General features: G+C 38.0%; 1 protein-coding gene across 1 annotated transcript in view; it reads right to left on the reverse strand.

Annotated features, from left to right (window-relative positions):
- Window positions 1-14,042: 14,042 nt before the first annotated feature.
- LOC109408343 (uncharacterized) overlaps window positions 14,043-24,737 on the reverse strand; it is a 160,720-nt gene continuing 150,025 nt past the window's right edge. The window contains exon 12 of the mRNA XM_019681640.3: window positions 14,043-15,653. Within this exon, the coding sequence (XP_019537185.3) occupies window positions 15,215-15,653 (439 nt within the window). The 3' untranslated portion in view covers window positions 14,043-15,214. The remainder of the gene's footprint in view (window positions 15,654-24,737) is intronic.

Consider the following 24,737-nt stretch of genomic DNA (forward strand, 5'->3'; position numbering starts at 1 on the left):
CGCCATCGCCATTGAGTTGCATTCATTAAGAACAACTTGTACCGTTAAATAGGTTTTTTCATCTTCTGGCTACCTTGGACAGACAGCAGAAAAACATGCCTATAGTGGCCGGCCATCTCATCATAGCAGTGGACATCAAGAAGCCACGGTGGTCGAAGAGTGTAATTATGCGAATTCGATTCTGCATTTGCTTTTTAAATAGTCTCGTCATCATTAGTACAAATATGAAACGAACCAATCACACGATGTCGCCATTTACGGATCGATTAAGGTGGCATTTTTGCCTTGTAAAGTGTAGCTAGCGGCGAGCGCGCGAGCTGATTGGATCTTCTTGTGGTTAGATAAATGTTAAAATGTCGAGATTTGGACAAAAGAAATGTTGCAACGTATATGTGCTGCATAAATCATTAATCAGGCATTTGCAAACGGTATCTAAATATTGAAAAGACCCAGATTAGCAGAAATTTCAATGAAAGTTTTCCGTTAATCCCCCCACGTTATCCATAAGTTCAACACCTAATTGGTTGGTGTACCATTACGACGGAAATCATATAGAAACAGTGCAAGAATGGTTCAGTCAATTAATTTCAAAACGCAATCAAAATAATTAAGATATTATCACAACTTTTCCATGTTAATACCCTTTGCAAAAAATTAGTAAAATGTTTTGGAGCTTTCATCTGCTTCCAATTTCATAACGTAAATCTCACTTACCTCTCCGAAAAAGAAATAAACCCTTCGTAACGCGGTTAATCAACTCAATGAAGCAATTTATTATTTCAGTACCCATCCACTGGCACCAATCGTCGAGCATTTTCTATAATTTAGTTGATGAAAGGCACTGCTCCGTCACTAATAGGAACCATAATCCGTCGAAAATGTGTTACTCATACCTTCTTTGCCTCGCGTCATTTCACTTTCATTTTGCCAAATTATCTTCACGTGATCACTCCAACAACGATCGCTTATTACATTTTTCTGGCCAGATCATTTCGCACACCTGCCAGCACAAATCGGTTGGAAAATTTGCGTGTCGTGTATGCCTCAGCCAGTCAGCTGAGAGGACCTTGGCCTCCTAGGGTTACGCCTCATTTCACCCTGAATGCGTAGATCCCGCCCGCCAGCTATGCACGCACGCGACCTTCACCCGTGCGAGTGTAGCTAATTGCAGACCATGCGACCAGCGTAGCTGCAGGAAATGGCACTTTACAGAAACATTGTCACCTCGTCATGAGCTCACAGTGCGGTGCCACCCATCGCGTTGGGTTTGCTTGATCATGCGGCGCCATGGCGCGGAGCTCTCCATGACCGGATGTTTCAAATTGAATCTGTTTCAATTCCCCTGGCTCTCTCGGTGGTACGAGTCCGCCAGCATCAACGGTTGGTGTAACTAGAGTCATGTCACTGCTTTCCGAAATTATAGGGTCATCTTGACAAAGTTAGAGTAACAAATTTTATAAAAAAAAAACAAAACAAATAATCAACCTAGCAGATGTGGAACATATTTATTGTTTTTCAAATAATGATGACCGAAAATGCAAAATGGTGGGCCAAAATCCAATTTCGCCATTTTCGATCACTACTTTAAGACTTGGCAATCTAATCGTATTTCGTTTCTTTCTCAATTTTTTTAATTGGTTCAAACGTTTTCCAATTTTTTTTTATTTAAATCTTCATTTCATCTCATTTGTTTTTCCATATAATAATTTCTTGCACGCAAAGTTGTAAGCAAACTCCATACTGCAGACAACCTGTGATTTTACAATCCAATAGAGAATTGTGTTGAAAACGATGGAGATGATTTGGTGACATAGAACTTGATGTAACAATTTTGAACTGTGTAGACTCACCCAGCATTGTTCAAGTGTTCACCGCTTCAACTGTATGAGCTCGGACTGAGAGACTAACTTGTAAAAAAATTACAAGTTTATCTTATTTTTCGTTTTTTTATATTTTTTCTGTATTTTAAAATCAGTGCGATCAAACATCTACAAAAAGCATCACACGATCAATTATTGATCGACATAACATCAAGGCCGTTTGATCACCAGCAGAATTGCAGTACTGAGGACTGTGCTGCAGGCAGACACATAACCTATGATTGCCGCTGAGTTGTTTCCGTCGTCGGCCGATAGGTAACCTGATACCATTCGCGATACCATTCACTCACCACTACTCGTCTACATCGAATCATCATAACACATCCGTGAAAGGCCGTGATCAAATGGGAACGTGAGGTAATGGAAATTTCACAGATGGTAATTTACAACCGGGATCACAGCAGCAGTGGAGCATTAACCATTAGGTGTAAAGCATTGTGGGGTGGTCCCTTACTGCCATGTTATTGAGAATGCTCAAATTATACCAATCGTTTGCATAGGACTTTTACATTTTTGAGAGAGACAAAGAGTTGAAGTCGTGACCCATTTCACTTATTCGTTTCAATTAAAATGAGTCAGTTATATATAATTTGTAAAATATCTTCAATTATGGTAGGAGGATTTCTGGAGGGGAGGAGTACTTTAGATGGGATATTCGGAATAATCTTGAAAGGATTATTTTTATCAAAATTATTTGGGAAACCTCATCGAAATCGTTCCGGAAAATCTCGTTATGCTTCCCAGGAATTTTAATTGTGATTTCGGAAAAACTTAATATTTTTTCTGGCGTTTCTTCAGAATATATTCTGAAGTTCTATCTGGTATTCTTCAAGGAGTTTCATTATTGTTATTTTTTTTTTGAGATTCTTAAAGTGGTTCCTTTAGGGTTTCCTTCAGGGGCTCCACCAGGGCTTCATAAATTCCTTCCAAGATTCCTCCACGAATTTCTTTAGTAGTTGTTTCAAAGATTCCTCAATTTGAAATGTCTTCAGAAGTTTCTTTCTTTGATTATAAGAAGGAATTTCTTGATAGAACTATTGGCATGTCTATTGAAACAAACCCAGGAGGAATTCCTTGCAAAACAGCTGAAGAAATTGTTGGAGGAATTTCTCAAGGAAGCCCTGCAGTAATTAAATAAAAATTTCATGGAAGAAATCCGTAAAAAAACACTTGGAGGTAATGATGAAGGAATTGCAGAATAGTCTGCGGAAATGACAGAAGTTACACCTGGAGAAGGCCCAGGAAATGCTTTTAAGGTGAAGATATGACGAAATCACACCTCGAATTTTCCAGAGCACAAATCGGATGAATCGAAAGTCGGTTTGCGCTGAAAAGATGATCGATTGGTTGCCCGCTGGAGGTGACCGATCGATCAACTTTTCAGCACAAACTGACTTTCAGTTCCTAAGATTTGTGCTCTTGCAAATTTGAGGTGTGGCTTCGTCATATCTTCAGCTCAAGGAATCCAATAAGATTTCTAAATAGAATGTCAGAAACTGTGGAGCGGACCTGGTGAGATGGTTAGAACACTTGACTATCACGCCGAGGACCTGGGATCGAAACCCACTCCCGACAAAATTCACAAAATGTGAGTTCTTCCTTCGGAAGGGAAGTAAAGCGTGGGCCCCGAGATGAACTAGCCTAGGGCTAAAAATCTCGTTAATACAGATAAAAAAAAGAATGTCAGAAAGATTTCCTGGATAAAAATCCCAGAACGAAATCCTTGAGAAAATTCAGAAGATTTTCATGGAAACTAATTCATGCCGGAATTAGTTTCTGGGGGAACCCCAGAAGAAGTTCTTGAACGGATCCTGCAAATATTTCGTGAAGAAACCCCAGAAGGATCTTCTATATTAATCCATGAATAAACACCGTAAGAAATCTCAGAAGAAACTGTAGGAGAAATTACGTAAACAATAATGAGCTCCTGGATGAATCTCATTAGGAGCTCCTGGAGGAAACACTAAAACAACTCCTGGATGATTCTTTGAAAGTATTTCGGAATTCCAAGAAGAATCTCTAAATGAATCGCAGAAGGAGCTCTTCAAGGAATCTCAGATAAAAATTCCGGAAGAAACCTGGGATTTCTGAAGAACTTATTACTGGGATATTTTTCAAAAATTTTCTTTTGGCATTCTCGTTTTTGAGAATATCGCCAGGAGCTCTTTCTGATATTATTCCAGGAGTTCTATGATTCCTCTAAAAGCTCCTGCTGGGATTCTACGATTCCTCTAGGAATTCAGCCCGGAATTGCATCAGAATTTTCTACTGGGATCAACCAGGAGACCTTTCTGAGATCTCTTTATAAGTTTCTCTTCAGGTCTTCTTGCAGGATTTTCTTCTGCGATTCCATTAAGCGTTCCTTCGGAGAATCCTCCTGGAATTTCTTCCGGAATTCTTTCAAGAGTTCCAAATGAAATTCCTCCAGGAGTTTCATCTGGAATTTCTCCAGGAATTCTTTCTGTGATTCGCCCTGGAAATCATTCCGGGATTCTCACCCCCATTCTTGTTTATGAACGGTTTCACTTTTGAACGTTTATTATTCGTTTAATTCCGGTTTCCATTTGTTTTGCTGGCGCAAACGGGAACTTTTGACATTCAATAGTGAACTCGATCATAAATAATAATGGCGGTGTCATTTTAAGATTTGTTCAGGAATTCTTTCATCCATCATCCAGGAAAAGTACTCTTGGAGTACTTTTTGGGACACAATCCTGGATTGTTTTAGATATTCATTCTGTGATTTCTCTAGGACTTCCTTCTCGGATTTCTTTTAGAATTCTTTCTGAGTTTTATCCAGAAAAACCTTCTAGACTTCTCCAAGAAACTCTTGCAGGATTCCTCCATGAACAACAGGAACTTTTTACGGAATTACTTCATGAGTTCCTTCTGAAAAATTTTCAGTGTGTTGTTCTGAGATTCATCCAGAAAATCCTATCTGAATTCCTTAAAGAACTAATGTAACAAGAGATACTCCAGGGATTCTTCTGGAATTCTTCCGGAAGTTTGTTTTGGAATTCTTTAGACAATAGACAAAAAGTCAAAATTAAATTTGTATCTGCCTAATATAACATGCAGACTTTTGGTATTAGCGGAGGCAATGAAAAAGACTTACTTGTCAGTTTGAAGTCTAACAACGAATAGCAATAAATTTAATCTACTTCTGTATACAGTTCTATTCTCTAAGCTATCCTTTCATTTCACTCTCACTCTTCGTTCGATTGTGGTTGGCTATTTTACCGCCTATCGCTTGAACGTTACAGGAAACGCAAATTCAAATGGCTTATCATTGTTAATTCTGATCACCATGCTTTTTACAATATATCTTCATTCGAATATTTATTTCAATTTCTCTTTCACTGTAGAACACTGCTGGTATGAAAAAAGGTCGTTGAGCTCGATGATAAAAAAAACTTCTCCACACAATAAGATGCTCGAACAAAAGACGCTCGCAAAATGGCGTCGACAGCACTTTGCTTTTCTCTATAAATTTAATAACCTTTATAGGCCAACATCGATGTGCTATAAACTTTTAAATAAGGAATTTTGCATAAATGCTGGCCAAATCACTATATCATCGTAAAAATAAAAAATTTGCTCTATCTACCAATGCACCAAAAGGCAAGCCAAAATGTTTTGTTCTTCAGCATGCTCACCACAAATACGAACTCGATTTCAATATTTGCACCGAATTAAAAAAATTTCTGCGCGCTTTCACGGTAACTCACTAAATCGCTTAACTAAACTAAACTAAACTAATTAAACTTTATCCTCGCTGACAGTTAATATAACTTGCAGAGTTTCGGTATTAGCTGAGGTAATGAAAGGGGTAATGAATACTTGTCAGTTTGAAGTCTAGAAAGCGAATGGCAGTATATTTTACCTATTTCTTTATACAGTTCTATTCTCTAAGCTATCCTCTCATTTCACTCTCGCTGCTTACTCTCTTACTCTTCGCTCGATTAGGGTTGTCTATTTTATCGCCAATCGCTTGATCGTTACACTTAAAAATCCATATGATCAATGTTTTATTTCCAAATGTATGTGTCTGTATGTGTATTAAATCTATTAATGTTCCTTTGCCATTATCAGATTAGTGTCTCTACTATATTATCCAAAAGGTTTATGAAAACAGTCGCATTTTTTATGGGTCATACTGTACAACCGAAGTCTGAACGCAGTTTCTCATCAAAACGCAGATCCTAGAAACCCTTACCAAATTCACCATTAGATTCTTACCGAATGTTCATCAAAGTCAAGTCAGTGTTCGTCACTAGAATACCACATGATTTTTCGCAGGATTTGCTTGAGGATCATAGCAGAATTCCTACTACCGTAGACTGAACCCCTTTGATCCTATAATTATTTATAACACCACCATACCTAACCTGGCTGACATGTCAGTTTTAGGGAGACTTCTAAAAGGATTGCAGTCACTATGCAGTCTTTATTGCTCCAACGAACCTCAAAATGATTGACAATTCTCAAATTATTTTGACAGATCACACACATGCACGAAGAAGACAAAACAAGATATCTACTACTTTACCGACCTTGTTGTCGTCCTTTTCATGCTCATGTTACACTTGTCAAAATGACCTGAGAATTATCAGTCATTTTTAGGATAGGTTGGTTGGCAAGGGCCGTGCTCACCCCCCCCCCCCTTCCCAGTTTTTTTTTTAAATTCGAGTCGTCCCAAAGATTATCAATAAATTCAAGAGTTCCGGAAAAAATACTTTAAAAAAATGAACTCTCTAGACTATTCTAATAATTGAGGTTTTTATCCACAATTATCATTTTTTTTTTCTTGAGAATCACAGGAAATTTCGCCAAGTATTTCTCCAACAGATCTACTTCAATCTTATCATAGAATTTAACCAAATAACAAGCTTGGTTGAATGGTTAAATTTTGTGATGTTTATTCATGGAATACAAAAACAGCATGCCAAGTTTCCGGAAGGAAAAAAGAAGGACTTTGTAGAATTATATGCTGCTATAGAGTGCAGTTATGTGCTACTGCTATACAAATTTTTACTTGTATTCAATTCAAACAAACGTCATGCTAAGAGAATAATACCTGGGATTTCTTTACGAATTCTTTCAGGGACATCTCCAGAAATTCCTTAAGACATTTATTCAGGAACTTCTCCAAGAATTCTTTCAGAAATTCTTCGAGGGACATGTCCAGAGTTTCTCTTTCGTGAATTCTTCCATGGACATCTTGCGGGGTTCAGATTGTTTTTTTAGGGTTTGTCCCAAGAAATGCTTCAATAATTTCTCCCACGATTCCTTCAGTTTTTTTACAGATACTTCTGCAAGGATACATCGATGAATTCCTTCAGGAATTTCTCATAGCTTCCTTCAGTGATTCTAGCATGAATTGCTCCAGAGAGTTTTTCAAGAACTCCTGTATGGGTATCACCAGGCATTCCTCCGGGAATTTCTCCTGGGATACCTGGGATATAGTTCCTTCAGTGATTGTTCCAGTGCTTTTCCTCCTCGATGATTCCTCCAGGAATTTCCAGGATTTCCTTAAGGCCGGACGGGACGGTGGTTGAAACGTCCGCCATTGCTCTGTTGCTAGTAAGATGCAAATCTCAACTTCTACTTCATATTATTGACTAAAAATTTGATCGTTCATTTGCTCACTTGTGGTGCACAATCGACTAAAGTTTCAGCTATGTCAGTGCAGTGGAAATTGATATTTGCTTCTTCAAAATCGCGAGGCAAATTGTTAGAAAGAGAGGGAAGATAGAGAAAATTACACGTCGTCCCGTGCGGCCTTAAATCATTGTACAAAACATTCTTTTGGGAGTCCATCCAAAGATTCCAACAATAATTTGTCCACAAATTATTGCAGACATGGATGCCTTCATTTTTTTTCCTACAGAAAATCTTTCAAAAATTTGTTAAGAAAGCTTTCCTGGGATTTCCTAAGGCATAGGTTCCCAAACTTTCAGGTCGCGCGACCCCCTTTTGCTACCAGACGTAGTTTTCGCGACCCCCCATAGAAATTCCCTCATTTGTTGTCTGTTACAGTAAAATATTGTATTGTCCCTCGCGACCCCCTGGATGAAGACTGGCGACCCCCCTGGGGGATCGCGACCCACAGTTTGGGAAACCATGTCCTAAGGAATTCATCACGGGATTGCTTCCGAGATTCCTCCAGGTTTTTTTTTCAAGCATTCCTCCAAGGATTCACCCGGGAATATCTTCTGTGTTTCTTTCAGAAACAACTCCAGGAATTATTTAAAAAATCCTTTGAAGGAACACTTTTTAGAATTCCTTCAGGAGTTCTTCTGAATTCCAGGAACTCCTCCAAAAAATAATTCAATACTTCCTACAGGAACTGTTTAGAAATTCCCTAGGATTTCTTCTAGGGTTTCTTTAGGAACTTCTACTGGGATTCCCCAAGGAGTTCATCCACGAACTCTTCTTAGAATTCCTTCAGGATTTCTCCAAAGATTCCATCTGCAATTTCTTCAAAAATTTGTACTGCGATTTTTCTATGAATTATTCCAGGGATCCTCTTAGAATTGTTGCAGTGATTCCCCTAAAAATTCATCCAAGGATTAATTCAGAAATGCGTATAGAGATTTCTCCAGAAATTCCTCCAGGAATTTTTCTAGAGATTCCTCCAGGAGTATTTCTAAAGATTCCTCCGTTAATCTCTACGGGTATTCTTTTAGAATATCCTTCAGGGATTCCTCCAAGAATTTTTGCACGGCTCAACTCGGGACTTCTTTCTGTGATTCTTTCAGGAACAACTTATTTTAAAAATCCTCCAAAGATTCTCCCACGAACTCTTTTTAGGGTTCCTCCAGAAATTCCTCTTTGTATTTTTTTTTCAGAAACTTTTCTAGGAATTGATTCAGTACTTCCTCCAGAAACTGCTTAGGGATTCCCTTAGTAATTCCTCTTGAAATTTCTTCCGGGTTTCCTTCTGGAGTTTCTTCAGAAACTCTTCTAAGGATTCCTCCCGAATTTGTTCAAGAACTCCATCTGCAATTTCTTAAGGAATTATTTCTGGTATTCCTATACGTATTCCCTAAAAGATTCATCCACGAGTTTCTTCGGGAATTCTTCTAGGAATTACTCCAGGAAATCCTCCAGTATTCCCTCCAGGAGTTGCTACAGGCATTCCTCCAGGACTTACACTAAAAACTCCTCCAGGAACTTTTGTAGTGATTTTTCCAGGGATCTCTTCAGAAATTCGTTCGAGGATTTCTCCAGGAATTCCTCTAGAGATTTCTCTAGAAATCCCTCGGGGAATTTCTCAGGCGTTTTTTTTAGAAATTTCTCCCAGTGCTCCTTTAGAGATTCCCCCAGAAATTCATCCATAAATTGTTGAAGGAATTCCTACCGAGTGCCGGATCCCGTGGCGTAGTGACTACATGTTTGCTTCATAAGCAGATGGTCATGGGTTCGATCCCAGCCCCGGCACTTTCGTCAGTTGCACTGACCCTCTTCTGAGCCCATGGCTCAAATTTATTTATTAAACTTCATCTTTGACCAATTTGATCACACAGACTGTTTCTTAAATTAATGACAGATTTTTCATACACGTTGAAATACAAAATATACCATCATGAATTGCAGGAAAACAAAACATCAATTTAGCTGTTAAAATGTCGAAGAGATGACTACGGTTACAGTTGCAGTGTGCGGGTCGAAGGTCGCCAAACCGGATTGATTACATCCCGAAACTCACGGCAACGCACTCCATTTGGCCAGTTCGAGACTCTGAAGGCGGATCCACGGAACTTTGCATCGACGATAACTTTAAACGACACGTAGCTGAGCGTAGATATGTCCATCCATGAAGATATCAAGCGCTTTACGTAAACGTCCGAAGCACCAATAGACTGGTGTATCATCTCCCTTACTTCATCCTCAGTAACATCCGGCGCAATATTAGAAACGTGCAATTGCAGATTAGAACTGTTAGGAGATTTTACTGCAGGAGCGCTGGTATTAAGCTTCGTCGAAGACAACAGCGAGCTACACGTAGGTATTTGTTCTACGGGAGACAGATCTGCGGGCATTTCCGGCGTTGTGGAAAACTTTTCCATCATTTGCGATACTACTGCATTGATTCGGTTCACTTCATTTTTCAGGCAGTCGACTTCATTCTTCGTTGCATATCCTTCTCGCTTCGTAGCACAATCTTGCTTCTCGGCAAACGATTTTCGGAAACGATCACGTTTGATGGAATCTCTGCACGAGTCACACATCCAGAAAATATTCTCGTGCAAGCAAGCGCAACCGTCGTCGTAGGATAATCCTACACATCGGGCATGATAATATCGTTGATCCTCACACAGCCCTTCACAGAAAACAACCACATCTTCAGCAACAATTTCAATTTTGCAATTATCGCATTGGGTCATGATATTGCTTTTCGGTGAACCCTAATCGCGCTGGGCAAATTTATTGATTTCACAACAAGGTGTCGCGCTCGGTATTGCGATATATAGATGATGCGATAGATGTAGGTAGGTAGCAAAACAAACACGACGATAACGATGGAATGGTGACAATGGATGTGTTGATAGCGTTGAGTTTGATGGTTGTGCGCAGGGCCCTACATTTTCAATTTCAATTGAAATTTTCAGGTGAAGTTTGTAAACAATGTTTTCAATCGTCAATGGAAGCAAGGCGCCGTCGTCGTCGCCCAGTCCAACTGTCATCGTCACCGATGAACCGACGGTGCTGCGCCGTCGCAGACGCCGCTTTGTTTCGCACTCACAAGCTCACGCACGCTCGTTCGACATCAAATGAATTTCTTTGTTGTAACTCAATTAATGAGTGTAACAACCGGCAAATCTGTGTAATGTTGTGTATGCTATGCATATTTTACTGAAATAGTCTATTACCCATAAAAAAATTGAGCAAACAAACATTTTAGATAATTTGAAAATTTCAATTGAAGCCCAGTCGGTGTGAAAATGAGCCGCCGCCCGTCGTTGCGTCGAAGAAAGCGACAAAAAGAACGGATGAAGCGAAGCGCTTGGATGTTGTTGTGAATGTTCCCGTCGTCGGCGTCCGTCCGATGCTGATGGGCGCTCGCTTTCAGCGTCATGTTTTGGTTTCGACGATGTAGGCCCCTGGTTGTGCGATTGAAAATCAATATATTAAACTGGATATGACTATCAGATATTACACTCAGTTGAATGATTTCTAGTTCGACGAAAAGCACATCACTGCACGCAACTGTTTATAGTAAGAACAGATTTTTTAAACACGAAATACAGCGAGAATTGCACGGAAAACACACGGCCAACGAGATACAGTGCGACGACGACGGCGGTGACAATATGATAGACAAAATGAACCCGGATACTTGGACATCGGCGAACGGCAACCCATAATAGACCCCCAATCGGACTGGAAACAGGAACAACCAACAGCAATACACCAACACCCTCGAGCTCATCATCCTACCATGATAGGGTAGAAAGTGAAAGCAGCGCAGCGGCCACCAGTTCGATGTAGTACAATTAGAAATAGAATACATTTAGGTGTTGTAAAAAGTGTATGTACAGCTTCCAATTGGAATTGCTCATGCAGTGCCCTAGTGGACAACAGAGCTGTAAATTAGGTTAAGTGATTGAAGAATAAAAAAAATCCTACAGAGATTCCTCCTAGAATTCCTTCAAGAATTTCGCCAGGAATTCCCAAAAGAGAACCTCCAGCAATTCCTCCAGGCATTCCTCCAGGATTTTATTTAGGAATTTCTCCAAGAACTATTCCAGGAAATTCTCCAGGAATTACCCCAAGAATTTCTTCAGGAATTATTCCAGCAATTTCTCTAGGGCTTGATCCAGGAATTGCTCCTGGACACCCTTCAGAAATTATGTCAACAATTTCTCCAGGATTTTTTCCAGAAATTCTTCTAGAGATTTTTTCAGGGATTTCTCCAGGAAATCCACCAGAAGGATTCTTCCTGGAAATCCTCTAGGGATTTCTTCATAAATTATTCTAGGAAATTCCTAGACGAATACCATCAGTAATTTTTCAGGAATCTCCCCAGGGACTTCTTTAAAAACTTCTTCTAGGATTCCCCCAGAGATTCCTTCAGGCATTCCTTCAAGGGTTTATCCAAGAATTCGTCCAGAAACTCCGCTATGGATTCCAAGAATTCACCCAAAAAATTGCTTCAGGAAATTCTCCAGGAACTCCTGCTGGGTCTAGTCCAATAATTCCTCCAGGAATTTGCTCAGAAGTTTCTACAGGCATTCCTCCAAGGATTCCTTCACAAATCTCTCTAAGATTTCCGCTAGGAGTTTTTAAATATATTTCTTATGAAATTTTACTAGAGATTCCGTCCAGAATTCCTCCAGGAATTTCACCAGAATTTCCTCCAAGGAATCCTCTAGAAAGTTATCTAGGATTGCTTCAAGGATTTCCTCATGGGATCTCTTCAGAAATTTCAAAAGGTATTCCTCCCATACTTTATCCAGGAATTCGTACAGGTTTATTTTCTGAAATTGAAAAAAAAACTAACTAGTTGACTTATGTTTAACCCGATGCAAAATAACAATCGCAGTGACAATGTCAACTGAAAGTTAAGCAAACAGGTGCAATGGTCCATAGGCTCTGGTAGTCAAGGTAAGGATTCTTAAAAAATGGAAGTAGATCTGGGGTATCGGTGAAAGTGCTTGCATCTCATGCCGAGGAACCTGGGATCGAACCTCACTTCAGAAAAACTCATTAATGTAAATTCTTTTTTCTGGCAGTACAATGAATCTGCTGAACATTTCGGGAGAAACCAGGCTCCATCTTTTTGATGATAACGTTCAGGGCCGGATTTTCAAATTGCGTAGAGCTTTTGGTAAAACTTCCGTATTTCTTGAAAATGCAACAGCTCTTTCATATCCTCACACACCGCTCTTCAAGACAGCGTTTTTCTTTATTCCGAAAGACTGTTTCCGCTTCTATTTGTATCGTTCCACGTTCTGCCGGGATCTTTGTTGCTGCATTGCCGCCCGCACTTCGTTCTGCCCCTCCAATATTTCTCTGCACCCTCGTCGAACCATTCCACATCCAAGCTCACCCTCGTCTGGCAATACTGTCTAGAATTTCTGCGCCTATACTAAGGTGACATCCGGTAGATTCAGTCGCTCTAAATAGGATGTATCATGGCGGTCACTATAGTACTGTACATAGTTGATGAATGAGAGTTTTGGGCGCAGTTCAACTACCATCAGAGTCGATGCTAGCGCACGGTGGTTCGTGACATCAGTAGTGTCGGAGTAGTTCCATCTAATTTCAGAACGTGGACGAGTGGCAATTCCGTCTGCTGTGGTTATCTCCAGGTGTAATGGTAATGGAGACCTGGTAATTGATCGACTGTAAGGTTCAATTTCTAGTTTTTCGGCTACGCAATTTTTTATTTCATTTATTTCATGTTATCACAACGTTTCGGAACTTGGTAGGTGTCTTCCTCAAGGGGCAAAAAAAAGATAATGGAGATTGTGTTGGAAAAGGTGCTACGCATGGTTATGTTCTTGGTGGCGGCGAAATCGATGAGTCGTAGGCCGTTTTCATTCGTCAGCTGGTGGGTGCTGAACTTTCCAATCGTCACGTCGGTCTGAATTCCTCCTTCTGGTCTACCTGAGCGTTTAGATCTTCTATCTTCACCTCTTGGCTTGGGCAGCGGTCGTATTCGCGTTCGAGCTAAACATAGAATGCGTTCTTGTCATCACCAATGCTTCCAGAATGGGGGCTGCACATGTTGATTATATTTACTGAAATAAAAGCATCGGCCCTTGATCATCAACCTGCACATTCTTTCGTCAATCGGCATGGCATCGCACCACGGGTCTTGTCCAACACACCTCCTGCAGTGCTACGATGCTGAACCCGTGGTCCTTTAGTAGATCAGCGAGTATGCGGGTGCTCCCAATGAAGTTGAGAGATCAGCACTTCATCATACCGAGCTTCCAATCGCAAATCCGTATTATTCTGTTGCTAATTTCCCGTTGTAATGTATTTTTACGGCTGGCTCGAAGGGTCGTACAACAATCACTAACTTTCCGGAGGACCATAGTGCACAGCTGAGCTCAGAGTCCTTCCCGCTATCCATAAGAGACAACAATACGTGAAAGAGTACTGTACTGGTTGAATGAGGTGATATTACTTTTAAAAAAAATCATAAAATACATTATTAAAACATTTAATGAGTACATCCAGGCGGCAGTCTATGCCATCAGCAACTGTTCCATTTTCAGTTATGTATTTCGGTAAAATCAATTGCATCTAATTTCTATCCTGATATTATACACAAGCTATTGCTACCTTAAATTGCGTTACACAAGGGCACAAAACATCCACATTTTCGAGATTAAAGTGCCATGCTCGTGTGCTGAATTTCTTTCAAATAGCTATACATTATCTAATATCAATAATATTCTACAATTTTACAAGAACGATATGGGTGTGGTTGCAATTTGTGATTATTTCCTATCGTAAACAAATCTACCCGCGATTAGAGGATAATGGCTGACTAAAACTTACATATTTGTTTGATTGTTCAGTACTCTCTACAGTAACAAATGTGTGTAAAACCATATAATTTACAAGCGCTCAATCCGACAGTCTTCCGGTGTGAAGCTACTGGGTTCGTGGGCAGTCGGATGAACTTAACTGTGTCCTTTTAGGTTAAATATAAAACTCTAGATTTTATCTTCGCACATACTTTCCGCTTAAAACTTTCGTTTAGTACAACTATGAAAATAAAAAAATAAAAACTAAAACTGTGTGATTATTGTGGTTGTTGTGACTTCGGCTCCCTGATTTGTGTGTGTAAAACAGACAGAGGAGGATAGAGAATAGGGTGCAGCGTACTCCCCAGACATCTGATAAACAAAAATACGGCAAAACTCCGTATTTGAATCAACTTTAACAAAACTGAATTGAAATTCAAAATACTTAAGCGATTTTGAATAGGACGATATCAAACATTGAGTAGATGTCTATTTGGGTGCAATAACCGCCGAAACCAGACAGTGAAACTCCGGAAAATAAGTCGCACCCTAATTCATATGTAAATTGCAGAAAAAAAAAAACATAATAAAATAAATAAAAGTGAATTGAAATCATGTGGCTCAACTGAAGGGTGAGAGAAACAATAAAACGCAAATTAAATCATAATTAAGTAGAGGAAAAGCTACTGCATCTGGTTGCAATCTCTGCTGGCACGCCCTTCATTGCATCTCAAGAAAATAAAAAACGCTCACCTCACTTTCTTTCGCTTCCATTTCGTTGGCTAGCGATTGCATGTGTGCACCGTCATCACCTCCACGAGGTGCACTTGCACTGTGTAAACCGCTCTACTTCTTGTCCTTGTTGTAATCGACGAACACTCTCACCACCTCGCCGGAGTACTTTCGCTGCGTCGGGGTGAAGTACAGATCGGACGATTCCGGCATGTGATGGCCACCGGCACCGCCGCTGCTGCCGCCCCCATTGTTCTGGTGCATACTGGCCTGCTGGTAGTGCATTCCGTTGCCATTGGTTATCGAGCTGGTCGCGTAGTGGGCAGCGCCACCTCCCGACGATGGGTTCGGCTGCTGGCTGGACCGGGACTTGCTGCGTCGGTCCTGGGTGTAGTACTCGGATCCGCTGGGTCGTTGCATGTGCGACTGGTGATGTTGCTGCTGCTGTTGCTGTTGATGCATCGGCCGGGGTAGGGAATAAGCTCGCTCTGCGTACGACGAGGGCCGTTCACCGTGGCGGTCGTGCGTCGAGCGTGGGTACATTGCACCGTTTCTGTAGGAGGGAAAGAAGAAGTGGAGATTATATTAAATGTCTGTTAAAAAAAAATTATCACCCACAAACCTTAAAATAATTATAATTTTATGGTTCAACAATAAAACAAAAACAACGTTTTCATGAGAACGACGTTTACAGTATGTTATGACAAATGCGTAGGGTAACCTGGGGTAATACGCACCCCCGGGGCAAGACGCCCTCACGCTATTTCACTATGTAAGTGAAGTTCCGTCCGATGCAAGCAAACTAGACGTAAAATTGAGCCGAAAAAGCCCAAGAATGACAAGAATATTCGAATGAAAAGCGTGGAAAACGATGATTTTCTATGGAATCAACCTATAAACTACCATTCGCCTCCTATATCTTCCATTTGCTGCCGTAAATAGTTAAATGGAGCAGCATGGCATTTTATTAGAACTCAAAGCGGGAAATGCCAGAGGTCATATTGCCACATCTCAAGGTGTGTTTCACCCCCAACAGTTTTTCAGCACCCAAAAAGTAACACTTTTTTAAATTGTTAATTTGATTCGGTAAAATTGATATCACATGGACCAAAAGTTGGCGTCTCTTAGATAAATAAGTAAACTAACTTTCAATGCGCAAGACACCCATAAAATCATCTTAATCTTAGTTATAGGGCCACGTTTTCTTAGGGGGTGCATATTACCCCACCTTCCCTTATAGCATACACTGAGAAAAATTCTATAGTAAAAATAACCATCAGCACATGCTTAATTTTACCATGCCTTAAAATAGTAATGATAAATACGTTTTCAATCATGACTACAATGTTTTTCCTAAAATTACTATGCTTTAGCAACCAAACAGATAGTAACTAACACCATCGATTATAGTTACTTTCACTACACCATTCGTGGTATTCCTTACTATTTTTCACTATGTCTATAGTGAAACAAGCAAAATCCTGTCCAATCTCCCAATAAATTTGTTCAAGTTTTACAAACACGGTTTCAAAAACAATTTGTTGTGGAATTGGTAAGTTTAACATTGTTTTCCAATAATTTAATAATAGCATATATCAATAATAGCAATATAGATTAGAATCTAATAGCAATAAACATTCCATTGGTGATCAAATAGGCTGCAACTCTCTTAGCCGAAGTAAATTAATCTTGAGGAACCAAGGCGAACGGCAGTAACATCCGGTTACGTGAATCCCAGCGAGTGATCGTTCGAGGATCCGAATAATCCTGCTGGTGCACGAGACGAGGAAGAACGGTGCCGATGGACGATGTTGGAAGGCGAAGGTTCGAGGTACGAAGCCGGACATCGGGGAGGTTGTAGAGAAGAAATATTAAGTATTACGAAATAGTAAACCCGGTGATTTTGGACAGAAGATGACCAGCAACGGAAGTTAGCAGCGCGGTTATGCTCACGTTTGTCTTAAATTCATCGTTCCTCGAGGATAGACTGCTAGATTCGAAGCCGTTGGAATTTCCGTTGGAGGAGCAGAAGTCTTTCTCACCGTCACAACCGGGTGCAGACAAGGATAAGGAAAGGACCAACGACATTCAAGATTTCATTTGATGAGAAAGCCAACTTATCCACAGAGGTTCTGGATATCGAATACTTTGCCCATGATTGTTCAGGTCACACTGCTTCCCAAACCGGATTAAAAGCATTTTTCTGTCAGAATGAAGTGCCTAGTCCGGAAAGTACATCGGATCCTTCCAAGTCCGCTAAATAATGCATTCCACGATAAACTCAGCTTCAATATATCGGCCAGGAAGTTATATTATGATCTTAATATATTTAATATGATTAAATAAAACCTGCAAGAGATCCAATGAATTTTAGTTTTTTTTTTCAAGTTTTTAAAACGTAAACAAAAGAAGCAGCACTGCCGTCGAACCACGCACATAGTAATCCTAACCATATGATGAAGGTCAAACGTACCATGCTGTTTATGTCACACATAGTAAAATAAACTATAAAATCTGGTTTGAAATCATCATAAATTGTAAATACAAGGCGGCATGGTAAATATGACCCGCACATGGTAATTTCAAGCAGGAATTTTGGTCTACCAAAATCAAGTGGTAAAAGTGTTTTAGTTTCACCCTCGATACGGTCATAATTATTATGTCCGTTTTTTCAGTGTACCTACTATAACATATATCTACCTACCTACTATAAGTCCTGAACTAGCCCACCAGTTGAATTTCGTTACTTACGAGTACCAACTAACTGAGACCCGATTAAACTATCCTGGGTTGGCCCTGGGACCCTATTTATCTGCAGCCCAGGAAGGTGGACACTCCCTTACACAATACAGCATGGTTTCCCAAACTGTGGGTCGCGACCCTCCTGGGGGGTCGCCGGCCTTCATTCAGGGGGTCGCAAGGGACAGTCGAATATTTTACTGTTATGAGGGAATTTCTATGCAATACAGAATACAGAAAATACATTTCAATGCGATTCAGTTCTTTGAAACTCCCTAGGCATTCCCAAAAATTATTTTCACTTTATTGATATTTCTGCGGTAATAATTTAAGAATTCCTTTAGGAATTCATTTCGGTATTCAACCGGAAATTTCTGAGAAAGTTCCATGGCATTTTTTTTTTTTTTTTTTTTTGGGATTTTCAATAGCTGTTCATTTGACCATTGTAAATTCATTATTTCGTTTTTATTCGACAATTTCTTTGTGAATTCCTTTAGAACTTCCTTTGGTAATGCATACACCAAAGGGTATTTGAGAATTCCTAAGACATTATTTTTTCAACTCTTTTGCCAATTACTTTGTAAATTTCTTCAGTAATTCCTCAAAATTTTTTTTGGTTAATTCCATAGAGATTTTTTTTCTATAATATAAGGCTGATACAAATTTATTTTTTATAATAGCAGAATAGCAAAATAATTAGAAATAACTCGACAATTTCTCCAACAATGACTTTGGTAACGACTTTGGATATTCCGTCTCTTTAAAATTCCTTCGACAGTTTCATAGAAATTCATTCATTTATGACCTCTGAAGTTTCTATGTAAATTTCAATGCTTTTAAACTTCTTTGGCCATTTTTTTCGAAACTTTTGGGGAGATTCCTTTCTAAATTACTGTGGCACGTTCTTTTGGGTTTTTTTTCATCAATTTTATTTAAATTCATTATGTAATTCATTGTTAATAGTCGAAAACTGCTTTGGCAATCGCTTTCAAAAATCCTCCAACATTTATTGGATGTTGTTGTAAATTTCTTCGGGATTTCCTTTGGAAATTTATTTTGGAATTCCTGATGAAACTCTTTTCTAAATTCCTGTGACAATTTAATTGAAAATTTCTTCGGATTTTCTTTTGGAATTCTTTGGAAATTTTTGAGCCAATTTCTTTTTTTTTCTAAATTACTATGGTAATTTCTTTGGAAAGGCCTTTTGATTTTTTTTTCATTAATTTTCAGTATGTAATTCATTGTTATATAGACGAAAATTCCTTTGGAAACTGCTTCGGCAATTGGTTATGAAATTCCTCCAACACTTTTTGAATTTAGTTGGAAATTTCTCCCGAGTTACCTTTGGAATTTTTTTTGAAATTTAAGGACAATATTTTTCAAACTTTTTTGCCCATTTCTTTTGGAATTACTTATGAACTTCCTTTCTAAATTCCTGTGGCAATTTATTTGAAAATTACATCGGAATTTCCGTTGAGAATTCTTTGAATAGTTTCGAGACAATTTTTTTTTCTAAATTACTGGGGCAATTTCTTCGGAAAGTCTTTTTGGATTTTCATTCATTAATTTTATTTAAATTCATTATGTAATTCATTGTACATATTATAGCCGAAAATGCCTTTGAAAACTGTTTCGGCAATAGCTTTCGAAACTTCTCCAACATTTTAACGGAATTTTCTTAGAAAATTTCTTTAGAAATTTTAAGTCCATACTTTTCTAACTCCTTTGGCAATTTCTTTTGGAATTTCTGATGAAGTTCCTTTCTAAATTCCTGTGACAATTTAATTGCAAATTCCTTCGGAATTTACTTTGGGAATTCATTGGATTTTTTTGAGAAACCACTTTTTTCCTTTTTTTTCTAAATCACTGTTTCAATTTCTTTGGAAAATTCCTTTGGAATTTTTTTCGTCAATTTTATTTAAATTCATTATGTTATACACTCTGTTATATTCGAAAATTCCTTTGGAAACCATTTCGGCAATTGCTTTCGAAATTCCTCCAACACATTATTGGATTTTGTTGGAAATTTCTTCGGAATTTCCTTCGAAAATTTCTTTGGAAATTTTAATACCTTTAAAACTTCTTCGGCAATTTTTTTTCAGAATTTCTAAAGAAATTCCTTTCTCAATTCCTGTGACAATGCTATTTGAAATTCCTTTTGTAATACCTTTAGATTTTTGTAGAATTGTATCCTGTAATTTCTTTATATTTTAATCGAAAATTCTCTTGGAAACTGTTTTTGTAATTCTTTCCAAAGTTCTTTCGACATTTTTTTAAATTTCTTTGGAATTTCCTTTGGGTATTTATTTGGAAATGTTTAAGGCAAATCCTTTCAAAACTCCTTCGGCAATTTCTTTTGGAATTTCTGCGTTGATTCATTTCTAAAATTTCGTGGCAATTTAATTGAAATTTCTTTTTGTAATACCTTCAGAAATATGTTTAAAATGTGTTCTCGTATCGGGGGTCTCCAGTTAGCCTAGTGGTTAAGACAATGGATCGCCAATCCGGAGACGACGGGTTCGATTCCCGTTCCGGTCGGGAAAATTTTCTCGATTCCCTGGGCATAGAGTATCATTTTACTTGCCTCACAATGTATACAAATTCATGCAATGGCAAGCAAAGAAAGCCCTTCAATTAATAATTGTGGAAGTGCTCAAAGAACACTAAGTTGAAGCGAGGCAGGCCAAGTCCCAGTGGGGACGTAGAGTCACAAAGAAGAAAAAGAAGTGTTCTCGTATCGAAACTCCTTTGAATACTGATTCCACATTTTTTTTCAAAAATGCCATCGACAAATTATTCGGAAATTTGTTTTGTAATTCCTTTGGTTATTTTTCTCGCAATAATTGTGTAAATTTCTTTCTCTGGAAAATCTTTCGATATTCGCTTTTTTTTTAACTTTTAACGAAATATTCTTAAGAAGCGTTTTCAGCAATTCTCTGAAAATTTCTAGGTCATACTCTGCAAATTCGAAAAGGAAATCTTTTTTTAATTGTGTTTTGAATTTTTAAAATTTATTGATTTCTTGATTTTATGCAAAACAGCACCTTTTTCAAAAATTGATAAAAAAAAATGGATATTGGCTCAGTTTGGTAAGCAGATGCAGAATATGGAATTATCTCAACATTGTTTAGGAAGCCAATTCTTCTTTTTTTTCTATGGCAATTGAGGCATTGCCTATTCGCGTTGCTGAATAAATTAGAAAAGTTATCGCTTATTACCAAAAAAAAAAAAAATACGGAAGAATTTCAAAAAAGGAATTGCCAGAGGTACTCTCAAAAAAAATTTCAAATTACCTGAGAAATTCTCAAAAAGATTGCCTAACCCCTAAGATGTTTAGCAGGAAATTTTCAAAGGAATTGCATAGGAAATTTATGTAAGATATTGCCGAAGAAATTCCTTCAAAAATTGTGAATCTATTTCTTTATCGATTGCAAAAAAAATGCCGAAGGAGTTTCCAAATTGAACGACCGATGTAATTTCCAAATAAATTTCTGAAGGAGTCACCTAACGAATTTTCAAAGAATTACCAAATCATTTCCAACGAAAATTCCGAAAGCGATTCCGAAGGAGCTGCTGAAAAAAAAATCCAAAGATATTACCGCAAGAATTAACAAAAAATTTAAGGGAAATTCGAAAGAATTTGTCGCAGGAACTGTGGGAGGAATTCCCAGAAGAATTGCCTGTAAAATCTCCGAAGGAATTGTCCATAGCAATTTCAAAAGGAATGTTTTAAACAATAACAAGAAAAAATCAAAGGCATTCTCAACGCCTCAATGCCAAAAGCATTGCAAAAGAAATTAAAACAAAAATATGTCGAGGGAATTTAAAAAGGATTCGTTCATTAACTCCGTAGACTTTTAGGTGGGATGATGGGGAGGGTCTAGCCAAAACCTACGCTCCACTCAAATTTTCAAAGTTGTGTACGGATAACAATGCACAAATCCCCCTACGAGGATAGCGAGGGATGGGGTCTGAGATGACCAAAAATGAGTATACGTTGTATATGGACAACTAGCAGCTAGTTGAATAATGGAGTGTAGATGAGAACGTATATGCTTCTGCACCAAATGTGGTATAAAATTTTTATTTGTTTAGTTAATTGATTAAAATGAAATATTTTAAAATTGTCTGAAAAATGTAGGATTTGGTAATTTTCTAAGATAACAACAATCTTAAGGTCAATTAACCCTCTAATACTCAATTTTTTTTTTATTTTGATCTAAATATTATTTTTCGTCATATAAAATTTATTTGAACATGTTGAATCACTTTCCAATTCTTTTTACTTCGCGATTTACTGAATTTTGGTTTTCGATTTTTCCAATGTTTATTTTTGAACAACCCTACTCTTTCATATTTTTTCTGGAAGCCTATTTGGCATACCGATTATTTAAGACGACAACATTTTGAGATTTTATGATTTTCGGTAAAATATTTTTTTTAATTTTTTTCATGGAAAATTTTATTTTCCGTGTAATTTAAAGGAAAATATTTTTAGAGTGTATTCAACTCTTCTAAACTCTTTCACTATTACACAATGATTGAGGAAAAATTTAAAATTTAATCATTGTTGCGATTCAATACAAAAGAAGCAATAGCATCTGAAAGTTGCTAAAAACATATTTTTTTTCAATAATTAAAAATATATGTTAATTCTCTCTAAACGACAACATAATTCATTTTAAGATGTACAGAACAGCCAAAAATATTAAAGTTTCGATTTCTCAGGAAAGAAAAAATACAAAAATGTACAAACTATACGCCGTCTAAAGGTGAGATTCGGTATTAGAGGGCTAAAAATGTCTGTGGAAAGTATGGAACAAACACTCAATGAATTGAAAAAAAATCTATACTCAAATATTTTTCAAAATTCTTCGCTATGGCTCTCTGAGGAGTTCAAACCTTGGGTAATTTTGAGTTTGACTACATAGCGTGAACTAGTGTCGCGCAATGTTATATTGCAATGCTATGCAAATCAATGACTAGATCATCAATGCGAGATTTCTGACAGGGTTTATCCAAAGGCATTTGGGAATCATTCGCTGCATTTCAGGTGTGACACAGCATTCTTGAGCACCCATACATTTAAGATAAAAGAATAAAAACAACCTAATTAATCCAACTAGCGGAGATGGCACCTTTCTCGTGTCTTCGAAAACTTATCTTAACAAAACTCTAGTGATGAATATCGCACTTTCATACATTTAACAAAAATCCATTTCATAGCACCAGAAATCATATCGTTTATCTGCTTTTTGATGTTTGTGCCTTCAACTCTTTGAAAAAAAAGCTGCCATCTTGAATTTTAGTCGCCATTTTTAATTTATGTCCGCCATCTTGGAAATTGTGGTTGCCATTTTTGAGCTCCAGACTTCATCTCCATACCAGATATACCCATATGAAATGGTTTTAAAGCCTAAATCTCCATTAAACATCCGCCATATTTTACATTGCAACACCTCTTGGTTATTCTGGTTGCTCTTTTTGGACTCCGGAAATCGTATCTACATCAAATATACCCATATTTTATGGATTTTTAACCTAAAACACCATTGAACAGCCACCATCTTGAATTTTGGGACGCCATCTTAGATATTAGATCGCCATCTTGGATATTCTGGTCGTCATTTTTGGAATCTAGACATCTTCCCTATTCCAAATATACCCATATTGCATGGTTTTAGAGCCTAAAACTCCATTAAAAAGACGCCATCTTAAATTTGGAGTCGCCATCTTGGATTTCAGGCTGAAATCTTGAATTTTGGACTAAAAGTTACAAAATTCGGTGCAATTCGATGTGTCGCATGATGGAGTTTGGTTCAGTTTTATATATGTATGGCTTTTGATGTTTTTATTCAACCTTTAGCTGGTTTGAAGTTCTTTAGTGATCACCGAGAAAAATCAACAATTCCTAAATAAAGAACTCAACGCCCAGTCAACCAGTGATCGTATAACATGTTGAATAAGATGTTAAAGTAGAGGCGATATGCGTACATTTTACATACGCCTAAATGGAGGCATGCGCGCATATAGCCTCCACTTTATCATCTTATGTAACATCTTATGCGATTACTGGTTGTCTGGGCGGTGCCAAAAACCCTTAAGAATAGATAAAGAATAGTCTATTCAACTTCAAATTCAACAAATTGCTGGAGCCTCGTAGTCGTGCGGTTAGGGTCACCAAACTCATAATCGCACCATGCTATGGGGTGAGGGTTCGATTCCCGCTTCGGGCATTGAAATTTTTCGTGAGAATAGTTTCTTCCCCGTTTCCGCTGGTGCATGCTCCGTTAGTCCGTTGTCTAGTGTTAAGTTCAAACCAGTCTGTACAGCCGAAAGCTGAAGACGTTGTCCGTGTCTTTTTTTTTTATTTCAGTTATCTATATGTTGCTGATGCAGGAGCTTGAATAAACCATACTTCAGACCAATATTCAGCTGTCATTTTGTTCAGCCACTGGTACTATTAACCAGCTAATATTCAAATAATAATCTCATTGTTCAGCATTAATTATTGCTTGGGTCACCCGAAGAGATTCCAAAGAATTGCCGAATCAATCCCAACGGAAACTTCGAAAACGATTGCATAGCAGATACTGAAGAAGTTTTCAAAGAAATTACTACAAGAATTGAGAAACGATTAGCAATGATTATCCCTAGAAAATTTTAAAAGAATTTTTCAAACAAATTTTCGAAAAAAAAAACTGTCAAGCCAATACAAAGATCTTATGTAGCAGATTCCTCAAATGATACCGTACTTTTCTGATGAATTTTCAAGATAACTAAGCAAAATTCAAGCCAGGCCTTACGAGTTTCTGAAAACTCTGTGCAATTTCTTCATAATTTATTTTAAGATTTTTTTTTATATGTTTAAAGATTTCTTACCAAATCTTTAATTTGG

The sequence above is a fragment of the Aedes albopictus genome, chromosome 2 (assembly GCF_035046485.1).
Source record: "Aedes albopictus strain Foshan chromosome 2, AalbF5, whole genome shotgun sequence".
Lineage (NCBI taxonomy): Eukaryota > Metazoa > Arthropoda > Insecta > Diptera > Culicidae > Aedes > Aedes albopictus.